General features: G+C 32.3%; 1 protein-coding gene across 2 annotated transcripts in view; it reads right to left on the bottom strand.

Annotated features, from left to right (window-relative positions):
* NBEA (neurobeachin) overlaps positions 1 to 15,288 on the bottom strand; it is a 384,945-nt gene that overhangs the window by 160,195 nt on the left and 209,462 nt on the right. For both annotated transcript variants that reach the window (XM_032219812.1, XM_032219813.1), the window contains exon 40: positions 9,336 to 9,479. In XM_032219812.1, the coding sequence (XP_032075703.1) occupies positions 9,336 to 9,479 (144 nt within the window). The remainder of the gene's footprint in view (positions 1 to 9,335; positions 9,480 to 15,288) is intronic.

Below are 15,288 nucleotides of genomic sequence, written 5' to 3'. Positions count from 1 at the left end.
AAGAAATAAACGGATTCCTTTTTATATAAAATTAAATGTTTATGTTTAAATTAAGAATCTAGTGCATAATTTAATACCACAAAAGTAATAGATATTGAATATTACCTTGGAGATACAACGATTTAAATAGCACTTTAATATCATATATAGTTAGCTCCTTATGCAGGGACTTAGTTCTCTTGTAATCACAATTATTTAAAATGGAAGGCAGTTTTATGCATAATTGCATGTTTGACATGCCTAATTACTTATTTAGTATAGTCAGTGAAATAATATAAAAGTACATAGCTTATGTAGTTTATATCTATAAAGCAAATATTTTATTTTTGTTGTAAAAGTTACAAAAAGTTAGTAGAGACTTCTCAATACATTATTGTTGTTATTGTTTTTATATGCATTCAGGCTTCCTTGGCCTACCACAACTCTTCTTTCTAGTTTTTATAATAAATCTTAAACTTCGTCAATATCCATAAACTGAAACTAGTTTTTTGGTCCATATGTTAGAGCTACACATACTTTTATTTAAAATAATTAAAGTAATGAAGCTCTTCCTTCTACCTGCTTCCAGGAAAAACAATACTACTGCACCATGCAATCAAAGTACAGTTCCTCTTATTCTACTTCTATCTGAGAATCATTAAAAAAGTAGTAATAGCAGTAAACTGCAATAAACAGTTCTCTTATTTTTCATTTTCCTTTTTGTTATCCCTTCTGCCTAAGAAATTTCAGATAAAAAAAGTCGTCACACACACACACACACACACACACACACACACACAGCTCAACTACACTCTAGAATGTTGTCAGCATAGGGGTATCCTATTTAGAACAAAGAGACAGCTACTGATGTAATAGACACACAGAGAGATCTATTTTGTTTCCCAGACTTGGGGCAAGTTAGTTAGACAACATACTGTATACCTGGGTGAGAAGACACAGCTTTCACACAAAAGCTGGAGCTACTTGGAGTAATTCTATACAACTGCAGACATTTATGAGAAAAAGATGGAATGAGTAAGAGAATAGTTAAGAAGGTGCAGGCTTTACTGGTAAGCAAATATTTTAAACACAGTGGAGAACTATATATGTATATTTTTGCACATAAATATTGGTGCTCCGAGGTTCACCAATGTGAGAGAATAAAATTTTTCTGTAAGTATCTTGTTTATGTGTGTGTGGTTTTTAAATGGTGGTCACTTGGAAGTCAGAATTTGGAACTGGATCACATGACCCGAGAAGATTTTCTTGGATGAACAAAACACTTTAAATGTGGCTTAACTTTCCAACAAACAGTTATTAAAACTCTGCTGTTCATCTTCCTATCAGGTCTGCACATGATAAATACTACAATTTCATGGTGGCTCAGTGGCTAAGATGCTGAGTTTTTCGATCAGATAGGTCAGCAGTCCTGCGGTTCGAATCCCTAGCGCCTTGTAACAGTGTGAGTCCTGTTACTTGTCCAAGTTTCTGCCAACCTAGCAGTTTGAAAGCATGTAAAAATGCAAATAGAAAAAATAGGAACCATCTTTGATGGGAAGGTAACAGCATTCTATGCAACATTCTTGGCATTTAATCATGCTGGCCATATGACCATGGAGATGTCTTCCGACAGTGCTGGCTCTTCTGCTTTGAAATTGAGATGAGCACTGCCCTCTAGAGTTGGGAACGACTACCACATATGTGCAAGGGGAACCTTTACCTTACCTTTACAATTTCGTAGGTTGACTTGGATGTGTCTGTTGCTAGAATCTGATCTGGAGTTTAGGCAAACAGCAATATATACACTGCAGACCAAATAACAGCAAGCAAAGGAGATTTGTGTTTCTGAAGGGCCCATTGAAGAAGACAAGGGGATGGGAATTTGAAGAGGAACTAATTCTTGAAGACTTATAGAATACTGTAAACTTAAATAATGTAAAACCCATGAATGATTACATATTGATAGCTCACTAACTTTGTTTCTGAAAGCAAATAAACAAAATTGATGATAATTGGCATGAGTCCAGAGAGATTGAAAAGCATGGCAGACCAGTGTCAGCTCCATAAACTATACAGTTTAGAATTAAGGATTAAAATGTACAATATTGATGCATAAAACCAGAATGTTTAGAAGAGACACAGTCTTTCAATGCCTTCTTTTATGAGGCTACTAAGAGTTAATTTATGGATGTGGGTGAAAACCCCCTAACACATCCCTTATATATAAGAGGATTATTGTAACTTCTACTTAGTGAAGATGTTGAGAATTGCAAAGACGACAAAAGCAAAGATGGGAAATTGAGCATGTGCCTCTATCAGTAATTAGTAATGATAGGTTCAGATTGAGTTGAGAAATTGGTGAATTGATGTCAGTTTTTTTCCAAAGGAGGAGGGATACTACTTCACCATTCAAAGGCCTCACAAGTTAAGAACAGTGTTATATTAAATCGTCAATGAGTCTTCATGGTAGTAAAAGAATGGGAATAACACCTTCTTTTCTCCAAAATAGATGCCTATTTGGTCACTGATACACTTTCTCCAGTAAAAGAATAGAAGAGCCATAGACATAAAGGGTAGAGATGGTAGTACATGATTGGACACAATAGTATATTTCCAACAAAAAGTTGGATACCACAGACTAAGTGTCTAAACACCTAGGAAACTGAATAATCGATTCCTCAAAGTCTGATATTTACAGAAAGATTGTTTGTATGTACAAAAAAGAATCCCTTGATTATTGTGAAGATTTACATAAATCCACTGGGCATTAATCTAGTGGGCATGCATGAAAAAAATAAGAATATGGGGAAGGGTGACCTCTGGAGGTTTACTTTAGCAAAAAAGTGGACAATTTCAGAATTTGCTGGGGATAAAAAGGTTTTATTGACTGTTGTGCTCGTGATAGAAAGGTTCAGGTAGTGAACATACCTGTTTGGTACAACTTTTAAATTACTCCAGCTCAATGTGGAAAATTCTCACTATCAAAGTGAGAATCCTAAATACAGTTCTTGATGTCTTTAGATCTCAGTCATACATATCTACATAAAGTGATTGTTTTGCTTAAAATTTGGAAGTACCTGAAGAATAAAAACTACAGAGTTCTGGAATGCCAACAATCCACTTCTTCAAAACTGTAGTATTTGCACATTAGATTTGTTATTCAACCTATGTGCAATCTTTACATATATATCTGACAACTTGCTACTTTTATATATAAGATAATGGTACGTAGCATAGAGCCTTTTATGCAGTAATATCAGTCTTTCAATCTTTCTTTCTAGTACTTTCTGGAACATTACAGTGTATCTGATCATCTCCAGCAAAGGATTCTCAAACTTTCTCATATATATTTTCAATATTTAAAAGTTAGAGGTGTAGGTAAGGATTTTTACCATAAACATGCTATGACTCTACTTGAAATATCATTTGTCATTCTCAAAATGTGTATGGATGTGTTACATACACACATTCACACCCACATTCAAACATACTGTACACACACACACAACTGTTTTTAGGGATAGAATACTATTGCAAAAATATAGTTAAATAGAATAGGGTACACTCAATACACTAAACTACAAAAAAGAAGAGAGATAGAGAGGGAGAGAGGGGAAAGAAAGAAAGAAAGAAAGAGGGAGGGAGGGAAGGAAGGAAGGAAGGAAGGAAAGTATAGTTATGTGAGAGAAGTACATACAATTTTTAGGTTATTTCCAATTCTACGATTCTATGATTCAAAGTAAATGATGAAGAAAGGATGATTCCCAAAATCAAATCCATATCACATTTATCATTCCAGAGAAGTTATATGGTCGATTTTTTGAACTAGTTTATATGGTATTAAAGGTCGATATGAGTTTTTTTTACCAAGAATACTGAGTTTGTTGATAATGATAAATTCAGTGTGATGAGAAAAATGAAAGATGGAGCAGGTAAGTATGTTAAATAGCTATTTGGTTAGAAAGAATTCTTCTTAGAGAAAACATGAACAGAGAGTGATTATAACTGATACAGACAAAGTATGTTTGGAAATGTTTTGCAACAATATGCAAGAAGCATATTATTCAGGAAGAACTATTATATATTAAGCTTATTCCAGTGTATAAAACATAAGCTCAACATATTGAATTAATAAAAATTCTCCCTTATCCATTGACTCTTCTATTGGTAGTAAACTAAAACTCTCACTTCCCTATGAAATTCCCTGGTTCCAAATTTATTTTGTAACATCATTAAGAAAGAACTTATAAATATATAATAATACCAACTGATATGTTTAAAAATGCATAGATATTTTTTTCTTATTTCAATATCTAAAAAATGGAATTCTTTTCTTTGTGTGTGTGTGTATCTGTGTGTGTATCTATCTATCTATCTATCTATCTATCTATCTATCTATCTATCTATCTATCTATCTATCTACACACACACATACATATGTATACGCAAGTACGCGCACACACTGCAATGTAGCGCAATAGCTGCAATAGTCAAAATGGTGTAGAAATGGCAGCAGTCATTTATAATCTGCTTCTTACAGTTGGTATCAAGGACAATGATTAAAAACAGTAATCCTACTCAGAAGGATAGAATAGTCTATCTTCTGAGCCAAAACCCTCCATCTGGTTATTGATTTTTTAGAAAGATGGTGGTAATAAAATAGCAATTGGGACAGAATTTGGTCCAAGCAATGGACTTATTGCAAAATTCTCCCCCCCCCCCCCAAAAAAATCCTGGCATAGCTGGTTTCATGGAGAATTTACTATATCCTAAGTGACTGTATTACAAGCCTTGAGCATTTACTGCATGCCTCTTACATAAAAAGAACAGGGCTCTTGCCAATGGAAACAAGAAATAATCAGCCAATTAGAAAGAGAAAGTTTCTCCTGGAATAGGGGCAGATTGTAATAAACAAGAAAAGATCTTCCCTTCCAAAATTTTATCAATAAATCCAACATCATAGCTTCCAAGAAATGTAGGCACTTGAAACACTAGAGCTGAAAGTTTTTAAATTCTACCCATTGGGGGCAACCTCAAGCTTAAAAGAAGATTGCCATTCAAAAGTTCTTTGCATATTAATATTGGACTACTTCTGCTTTGTGGCTGCTGCTATTATTGCTTAATCAGATAAATAGCACTTTTATATAGTTTGGAAGTGATCATCATAATGTATTGAAGTGATCAAGAAGTAGGCAATACTGAAAAATATACTAATCAAAATTAGGGGAAAATCCTGTCCCAGATATTGAAATAAAAATATAGAGTTCTCCTTTTCAATACTCTTTCATAGATACATTTAGAATACCAATGACAAATTTCATGACCAGTTGGAATTGCCATTGGACAAAGCCATTTGGTTGAGCTGCGCAGCCATAGAAATTGAATAAATAAAATAAAAATAAATATCAGGGAAGGAGTGGTGATAAAGAATTGCCTGGAGGGAAACTGTTGAATCTGGAAATCTTATCTAACATTAAATTTTTACCCTTAAAATGCCTCCATCTGTATACAATAAAGTTAATTCCAAAATAAAGATCTTTAACTTATTCCAGGCACAGTAGTACTAAGAAGGGAGATAACTGTTAAAGATCAATAATTTATTATTGCATATCAGCCACGGCCAGCTGGGGACTGGACTGCTTTCTCTTGAATAAAATTGAACAAAAGAAATTCTCTTGCTGAATGATTCTGAATAGAGTGAGGAAAATGGGGACCAGATCTGTCTATGTAAGTGGTAGAAGATTGAAGGTTAAAGGAAGTAAAATTTGATAATTCTTTTAAAAAAAAATCATTCTGTGAAAGGCAGCAGACTGAAAAATGAACTGGGGCTGCTCTGTGGACATTTGTAGAAATGAATTTTGCAAAGAATGTAGGTAAATATGGGTCAGCCATGGAAGTCCAATGTTATGATAAAGAAGGAAGCCTCACTTGTATCTTGCACTCACTCTTTGGAAATCTATTCTTTTGAATATATTTATATTTAGTTATCATGAATCGTAACTTCTGGTAACCAAGCTGATTTAAGCCATTTTATACAGAGCACTACTTATGGGGAAGACGTTTCCCCCCAATATGAAGAATGATCATTTTCAAAAAGAAAATAATTTGAGGAAATTATTTGTATTTAGTAGTTGAGGCTTTTAATTTGGGCTTCATTTAACTCCTTGGACATTATTAATCACTCTCTTACATTCCTCCATTTGTACAAGCAGAGCAAATGGCTAACAATATTCTCATGCGGCTTGTTTCCAGTCTAAAAAACTAAGTGCTTTCTAAATTATATGAAGATTTCCTTGCACAATTGATGTAAGGAATTTACACAGCAAAGGTGACTTTGGAAAAGGTGGAACTAAGAAGAAGAGGACCTGGGATAAAGCTATTGAATGCAGATAAAGGCTTTGAAAAGAACACACAAGAGTTGAGATTGTCACTGCTAGTTGAAAGAGAGAGATGAAACGAGTCCATGGCTTGATTGCATAACGGTTTTAAGCACTCCTACATATTTCTAACATGGTTGATATTTTTCCTGCCCATATCTCTGTTCTTCAGAAACAAATTCTGATATAGTATGTTGCTGCATTAAAAATACATTTTACATATTATTTAATAAACATTCACTTCAATATTAACATAAAAAGGGATTATTCTAACTGTATTAAATTATTCTTACATAATACAATAGTTTTATCATGGAAAATTTATCTTTTATAACTGCATGTTAGTATAATTAGTTGCCAGAAAAACTACTGAAAATCATTTCTAAAAGTCAGGGATTAGATAATTAAAAATGTGTTAATAATCAATTCAGTACAATTGTGCAAATTGAGATACTGATTTACAGAGTTATCTATCAGACACTGCTACTATGGATTGATCTTTCTATCTGTAATTTATCAATAAAAACTTGCCTCTTGAAATGAACAGTCTGGGAAGGAACTTAGAAGCTAAAACTGGAACAGAAAATTATGAAATGTTTGTTAATATTAAATAAGACATTGAAATGGATTTATGTTTTAAATTGGCCATATCTTCTTAGACAGCTATATTATTGTATAGTTCTTAAAACCTTGAAACCGTTTACCAGATTTTAAAGATCATTTAATTATGAAAAGATTATGTGCAATGAAATGCTAACATTTTAAAGTTATTTTAGTTAATTAATATGCATGTCAATTATATCTAAAAAGTAACAAATTGGGATCCTTGAAAAAGTCTAGGAAACCCCTACAGTATTTCCCAGATGCAAAGCAGAAAAAAAGGGAACCTATGAGATAACAATAGCAACTAGGGGACTTTGCAGTAGGTCTCCAGAAATCCCAGACAAGGGACATACAAGATTAATACTTATCACATTAGTAACTGTTGGAACATGAGCCAGGTAATAGTAGCTGCCATAGTTGTGGTAGTATGAAAATGGAGGCTTGGGAAACAGTTAGTTAGTGAGGTGGGGAATCCCAGCAGCACAGAGGAAATGCTGGTAAGAAAAGGAGTTAAACCTATTTGGGAGAAAACTAGAGGTTAATGATGTGTTTTGTGGGATTTAGTCAGCTAAAGATTTTTTGGAATGTAGCCATTCACAACTGGTTCTTAGTACTGAAACTAAGAGAAATGGCTAAGAGGAAAAAGACATCTAATCCATCATATTCTACTTATGTAGTTGTCTGTGGAGATTCTCAGTCATATAGGTGATAGTTGTTTCAGAATTGCTTTTTTCAAAAGGCAATTGGATGGGGGGTGGGAGGGAATGGAAGGATATGTTCTATCCAGACAGCCACAACTGTCAGTACCTATCCTTCCATCCTCTTCCCCACCCACCCACCCCCCATCACAACTGATGAAGTTTCTTGGATGAGAAATGAAACATTTTGTTCTTCTACCTCAAGGGGAAAAAACAGCCCAGTGGCCCTTTAAAAAACAACAACAACAACCATTTCTGAGACATACTTACATCATTAGAAAATAAAAAAATAATGCCCTAAACAAAGTCTGGTCATTTCACATACAGCTATCAGTCTTGTGCTACTTCTATTGCATTTTTATATTCCCACGTAAGTGTTCTAATATCCTTGAGGTTTTGGTAGATGATGATGGGTGAGAAAGAATTAGAACAGAATAAAAAATCCTGATCTCACAGTCATTTTTCCTATTTCCTTGTTCTGTTTATTTTTTAAGTGAGAAAGAAACAAATCAATAATTATGGAAAAGGAAAGAAAATAGTGAACTGTCTAATTTCTCATGGATATAGAAGGAAAATCCTGGAGGGATAGGATAGAATGGGTATTTCCTCCAATAGGAAGGTGCAAATTGAAAGAAAATGCTACAAAATTGTTTTCTGGGGAAAGAACTGAACCAAAAGATAAATCATCTCAGTTTCTCACATCATTTTGGATACTGAAATGATATGTAAGAATGATCTTGGGAGACTGGGAGAAGACATCCTGCCCAGAGAATGGGTAGATAAAAGGAAGCTTAGCCATACCTGCCGTGTGAGAAGAATGAGAGAGTCAGAAGGCACCCTCACTAAGTTACTGGCTATAATGGTGATGGCAGGAGAATTGTACTTTCAGACTTCTGTTAGTATATATTTACAATAAATAGAATTAGTTTATATAGCCATGATTTCCATCTGCTGTACCTGATAAGGCTGACATCAACCTTGCAAGTCTGAAAGTATAATTCTGCTGCCTTCTCCTTTGCAAGATGAGAAGTTAGGGAGAGTCCTTTTTGAACCTCCCACTCTGTTCATATACAGGTCTGGGCTATGCTACCTCTTATCTGACTGTTCCCTAGGCAACATCTCTTTGGATGATCTTACAAGGTCATTGCCACATACTATTATGGGTACACATATGGAAGCAACCTATTTTTAAGCTAAAAGGATAATGAAGGGTTAAAAATCATGGGTTGCAGAGTTGTGCATTTAAATAAAATATAAGAAATAAAATGTAATACTGTTATTGTCTTAATTGTCCTCCTATAATTAACATATAATTACAGGTCTATGTAGCAATAGTAACTTGGAAAGAAACAAAACATTTAAAACAGATTTTCCATGAAAATATTTTAAAGTATTAATGGTGAGATTGGCCTATCTATTATTCTAATATGTAGCAATCTTATTTTTGGGCTAAATAAAGCTCAATACAATATGTGTATAATGACTGTAATGAATAGTGACCAGATTCAGTAGAACATATTACACTAATCAATATTTTAAATAGCAGCTGTACCACATTCTATGGGCCACAAAACTTTTCTAAAATATAGGAGATAGATAACAACTTTCTTCTTGCCAAAAATTGAACGTTTAGTTCAAGTTTTCTAATTAGATCTGTATTAAGAATATTTTTTGATACCTGCAAGATTATCAATCTCCTTCTCTTGCAGCAGACTGACAGCATCATCATCCCCTTCTAGCATGAGTTCAGTTTCAGCATTTTGGTTGACAACTGCTTGACTTCGAAAGGTTTTCTTTGATTTTACCACATCTTCTTCAGTTCCTATAAAATAAACATTGTTTTCATTCAACATTTCAGTTTAGTGTAAATGTCCATTAAATGTTTTCAAATACAAAATTAATTTGTACTTTAAAATATATTTTCAAACCTTTACAAAAAACAGATGTCATGTTTTAGACAAAGGCAAGTTAGGATTATTGGGTTAATAATATGTAAACTTCAAAATAAAAGATATAACCTTTAAAAAATGAAAGTATCACACTAACTAACTGATAAGGCACATTTGCTAGACATACGCTAGTCATTCGGTTGAATTTCGTCAATGTGTAGTTTAACAATTTATATAAATCTTTTTGAAATTAATTTTATTTTATAATATAAAATATACAATTTTTAAAGAATTGCTTGAGTCCTTTAGTATGATAGAAACTACCGGGGTTTTTTTTGGTCATTCTCCATCATTTAGTTTGCCACAATGTAATAAACATTTATCTAAATGAAAGTGTGGAACACTGAAAGCTGCCCTTCAATCAACGTATCCTTTACAAATTAGAATTCCATTTATCAAAATTACAGAAAGAACTATAATGTCACAGGGGGCTGGCTCATTATAAGGCTTATAAACACTGTTCTTACAAAGAAAAGGTTTAACACCTAACAAATCAAACATTGATTGGGCACAGAATTTATTTGAGATCATCTATCTTCAGAAAACATGCTATACTGAATGGAATTTTTGGTCTCACTACACATTAATCAAAAAAATTAACAAGCAGCTTTTATAAAACACTGTATTACCTTGTGTCCTGAAATACACAATCTGTTCTGAACATATTTGTTACAGATATTCTAGTAATATGTCTAAAGAGGTATATAAACATTCTCAAAAGGCAGATCACTATTTTTCTCCTTCAAAACAGAAGGTCACAGAATCAGTTTAAAAATGCCTTTGCATTGAATTATGCATAGCTAATAATACTAACACTGAACATGATATAATAAAGGCCAACATTATTGTGACTATTTAGCATTTTTATAATTAAGCATTCAGATTAAAATTGATATTACTTTTGATGAAGATAATCTGCGTGATGAGGCAACCAATAAAAAATAAATATGTATATGCATATGTATATATGTATCTTATCATTAACATTTTATGAAAGGATACTGCTAATAATAAGGTTCTTTGATTATGATCAATTATACTAGTATTTTAAGGTTTTTGGACCTTTATTTTTATTTCAATAAACATTGGCTACAATCCTAATTGCATTTTGGAATAGTTATTGGGTTTATCTACTGTAATTTTTCCTTTTTTTCCTTTTTAGTCTTTAAATATAGCAAGAATCTTGACTATTCAATATTTAAATTGGATATACATTTAAATGTTGAAAAATATATCAAATAATACACATTGTTATTTAATTGATATAAAGTAGTCAGCATTAATACATTAACAAGTCTTGGGATTTATAAAATAATTTCATCATTTTACAACTTTATTCTAATACATGGCATAAATTCCTCTACATTTTTATATATACTATTTAGAATGTAGTTATTGTGTTCCACATTCAATATTTAATCAAAAATATTTTAAGCGCATCATAATTTTGTAATATAGGCTTGCCTTCTGAATTTTGATACTAATGGCAATATTTGGTAATTTTTATTCCAGGCCACAAGCCTTAAATGTTTTCGTGTTTTCAGAATTTAGACTGTCACAGATAAAGAAAAAAAAAGATCACTTATATTTTCATTCTAAATTTGGTATACTTAAATTATTGCAAATGCATGTTCATTTTAATTTACTCTGCCTTAATATCTGATCTGTATTCTTTTTTAGGAACTCAGGAGAGGACATTCAAATTTCCTGTTAAATATATGAATTTAAGGGAAATTCTGAAATTATTATTTTTTGTATGTATCAATAAAGACATTTCTTGGTCTTCTGGAAAATTGCATGCAACTTTAGAGATACTTGTATTTTTTTCCCTTGCCCTAACTTGCCTTTTTTAAACATTTTAAATTTCCAAATAACAATATATGATTTTTCTAATGTTTTTGTGTCAGATATAATGGAATACAACACTCTACTACCATTGCCATGATTAATTAAGGTTTAGGCCATATTGGCCTAGCCAAATTTTATCAGACAATTTTTATTATGTTATTTGCTGAAGACTACAACTGTATTAATTCAACATAAATGTAGATACTCATAAATGTATATATTATAAATGATAGGTACAGTAAAAGACACAAAAATAACGGATGGAAAATATACCATAGTATGGATCAAAATTAAATTTATTAGGAAATCATAGTAGAGAGAAATAATATGATACACACGATATGTTTCAAAGTGCTGCACATCTTGTACTAAATATATTAACAGAATTAGCCCTATGAAAAATGTAGTTGGATCATGGAAGAGTTTTTAAATATATATATATATATTTCCACACCTTGGCTTATGACTTAAAGATACTAAAGACACTCACTTGGATCAAAAAGAAGAGTATACTAAATAATTCCATTGATAAAATGCATGAAGTATGAACTCATGTTATAAGCACCATCTACCTACCAACATTTTTAAAAAAAATGAAAAGTATAATTTTATATACTTAATCAGGAAGAAAATCACTATTATTTTTTAATAAAGTAACAAGAATAGAATAATTCTGATACATTGAAATAAAAGGTATTATTAGTAGGTAGAACATAATAATAGATTTATGGGCCACCCATCTTGTCTAGAGGTGACTTAAAAGTATGTCGAGTAGTAAACCAAAACTCTTATGAAACCAAACAAAACTGGCCATTCATTAAATGCAATAAGAATTCTTTCCTTGGTGCCTGTATATGTCTGCATTTTCCCCTCCTCTTTTCCTTTCTATGCACACATTTCATAAAGCATGAGAAAACAACCATAAAATTTAAAAAAAGTTTTTTAAAAAAAAAAAGCATTTGACATATCAACGTTGATTTGGGTAACATCCATATTTTCTTCTCAAATGTCACTTAAACTTGTAAATTCTCATTTAGATTCTTCAGGTCACAGCTGGTTCTAGGTATGCAAGCTAGACATCAAAGATTACCTGCTGTGTCCATAACTATTAGAAGTCAGTTCAAGGCTACTGGAATAAATGCACAGACAGTATGTGGCTGATTTTAGAAACGAGTAGACTGAAGAGCCCAAAAAAAAAAAAAAAAAATTCACATCCAAAACTAAGTCAAACACACAACTCAGTTCAAACAAACTACTCAACATCATAACTCATTAACATCTATTTGATTTTAGTCACTAATTTCATTTTAAGGGTAAAGTGGATATAAAAATACAGTTAGTTTAGAAGCTGTGATACTAACCAAAAGAGAATTCTGCTTCTTTCAGAATTCATTCCACAGCTTACTTCAGTGAATTATAGATAAGGCAATTTATGCAGTGATTTTTCTTTCATCTTTGAAGAGGGCTGGCAGAATGGAAAGTTAACTCATTTTAGTGTTACCTAAATGTACTGGCAGGAAATTCTAATGTTTCCAAACATCTGGAAATCAGCTTCATGGGGTGATTTCTTTTCTTAAAGAATGCTTTTTCTTATATTTTACAGCTTTGTATGGCTTCTAAAACTGTGTCAATATAACTAAAGTTATATTATATTGTTTTAACAATAAAACAATGTGCTCAAGTAAAAAAAAATACACAATAAAAATGTAAGGTGAAACTTTCTTCTTGCTTCTTTTTGAAATTACTTAGTCAGTGTGCAACTTTCACTATTACTGTCTGAAGTTCTTATGTGATCATAAATAGTCTCTTTTAAAATCCCATTATTTCACTACCTGATAAAGTACAAATTCTTTTCTAAGCAATATTATTTTTTGGTTTATTTATTATTGTATTGTACTGTAAGGTAAGTGTAAAATAAAGATATTCAAAATATAATCATATGATTGCAGCATACTATCAGGCTGAATCTGAGGAATATGGCAAGAAGGCATTTGAATTTGTTCACAACTGTGTGTGTCATAAACTAAAAATTTTCTGGCCTGATTCCTGCCAAGCACATCATTATTCTGGTATTAGCAAAAAAGCAAAGGGTAACTTGCTAACGGAGTCATATGATCTAAGAATACACCAGAAGAAGGTACCAACCTTATAGAACTACTGTATCTACAAGTACTATCAGGATGTAAGATCCCAGTTTGATGCACTTCACTAGTAAGTTCTTTATAAATTCTCAATAATATCTGAAGTTCTCCTTAGCTCCGTTCTACCCGAAATTCTAGAGGTCCTATTTGCATGGTTCTTGAGCTGCGATCTGAAATACATTCTGAACCTCTCTGCCAGTTTAGCAGTATTGTATTACTGTGATGAGTAATAATTAAAACATCAAGGTGTTTAAAATAAAATAATTGCTTTTCAGAAGTACAGGGCGGGGCATAACCTTTTCCTAGGGGGTCACAGCAACACTTGTAATAACAACACAAATAATTCATACACCATTCGAAAGCCCATCAAAAACTGAGTTTATTGACACGATTTAATAGTCAGTATGACCACCATTAGCCCTTCGAACAGCATTCAAACGAGGTGGATAAGAACACAACAAATCTTCAAACAGTTCCGTTCGATTTTCCAGATTTTCAACACAGTTTCCAAATTCATTCTCAAAGTTTCAACCGAATATCGATTTTGACCTTGCTCCTGAATCATCAGAGCTTCCACTTCATCCTTAATTATGGCCCCAATGTTCTCTGCCGGATTGAGATCTGGCGAATTTCCCGGCCAGACGTCATTGCCCCAAAATTCGACATTGTTGTTGCTCCAGCATCGCGAGCCTCTCGAAAGGCAATGCATTTTATTCTGTCAATGATCCTTTGTTCTTCCGAATCGAATTTTCCAGCCATTCTTAAAGCAAATTTAACATTTAATAGCTCATTCAATTCAGTTTTTTATGGGCTTTAAAATGAGGTGTCGCGGAAGTTGTAAACTGCTGTCGATCTTGCTGTGACCCCCTAGGAAAAGGTTATGCCCCGCCCTGTATTTAACATAAGAACTTAAAATAGCTTATGAAGGTGATGGTTAAATTTTACTTAATGATTTTATAATGCATTTGTTAATATGCCTATCTTATTCTTTACTCAAAACCATTCTGAAATAATAATTGTCCATAATAGATTGAACTGAATTTTGATTGAACTCCTACAGTTTCTAATGTCTTTTGATTTTTAAATAACTCTCTATAAAATTCTTCCTCTAACAAAAAATGTAAGATGTTGCTGTTTTTTACTCTCTGTATTAGAATATCAGTAAATAAAACATTACAACTCAATTTGGTAAAGTGGCAGAAAATAAAAACAATAATTTCGTAAAAAGTTTCATGCAACAGTTTTGTTCAGATGTGGACATTAAAGTATATTATTATTTATCATTTCTTGAGTGCTTTTTCTTCTGCATTAACTGTAAAAGGTGATGCCGTACAATAAAATATGATTGCCAATTAAAGAAAACAGTGGTAAACTAAGTAAGAAAATACTTTGATTTATTTCCTATTCTAAATCTGTAATTCCATATTTTGTTCTCAATATAATCTGATGTCAAAAGGACGTGCAAAAGAAGGACAGTTTCTCATTTGTCTTTCCCATAAAATATATTAAGATGCATGACTGTCCTGTAATCATCACAACTAATAAACTATCTTTGATAGTTTTATACTTTGTGACTTTGGGGTATTTTTCAAAAACCTGCTAAATTTCAGAATTGAGACTGTGATATTATTTAACCCTGCACTATTAATATCACTAATTTATTACTGATTATCACTTATTTATCAATATTATC

The sequence above is a fragment of the Thamnophis elegans genome, chromosome 6 (genome assembly GCF_009769535.1).
Source record: "Thamnophis elegans isolate rThaEle1 chromosome 6, rThaEle1.pri, whole genome shotgun sequence".
Taxonomy (NCBI): domain Eukaryota; kingdom Metazoa; phylum Chordata; class Lepidosauria; order Squamata; family Colubridae; genus Thamnophis; species Thamnophis elegans.
The sequence above is the reverse complement of the archived record's forward strand: the minus strand, read 5'-3'. Positions and strand labels throughout refer to the sequence as shown.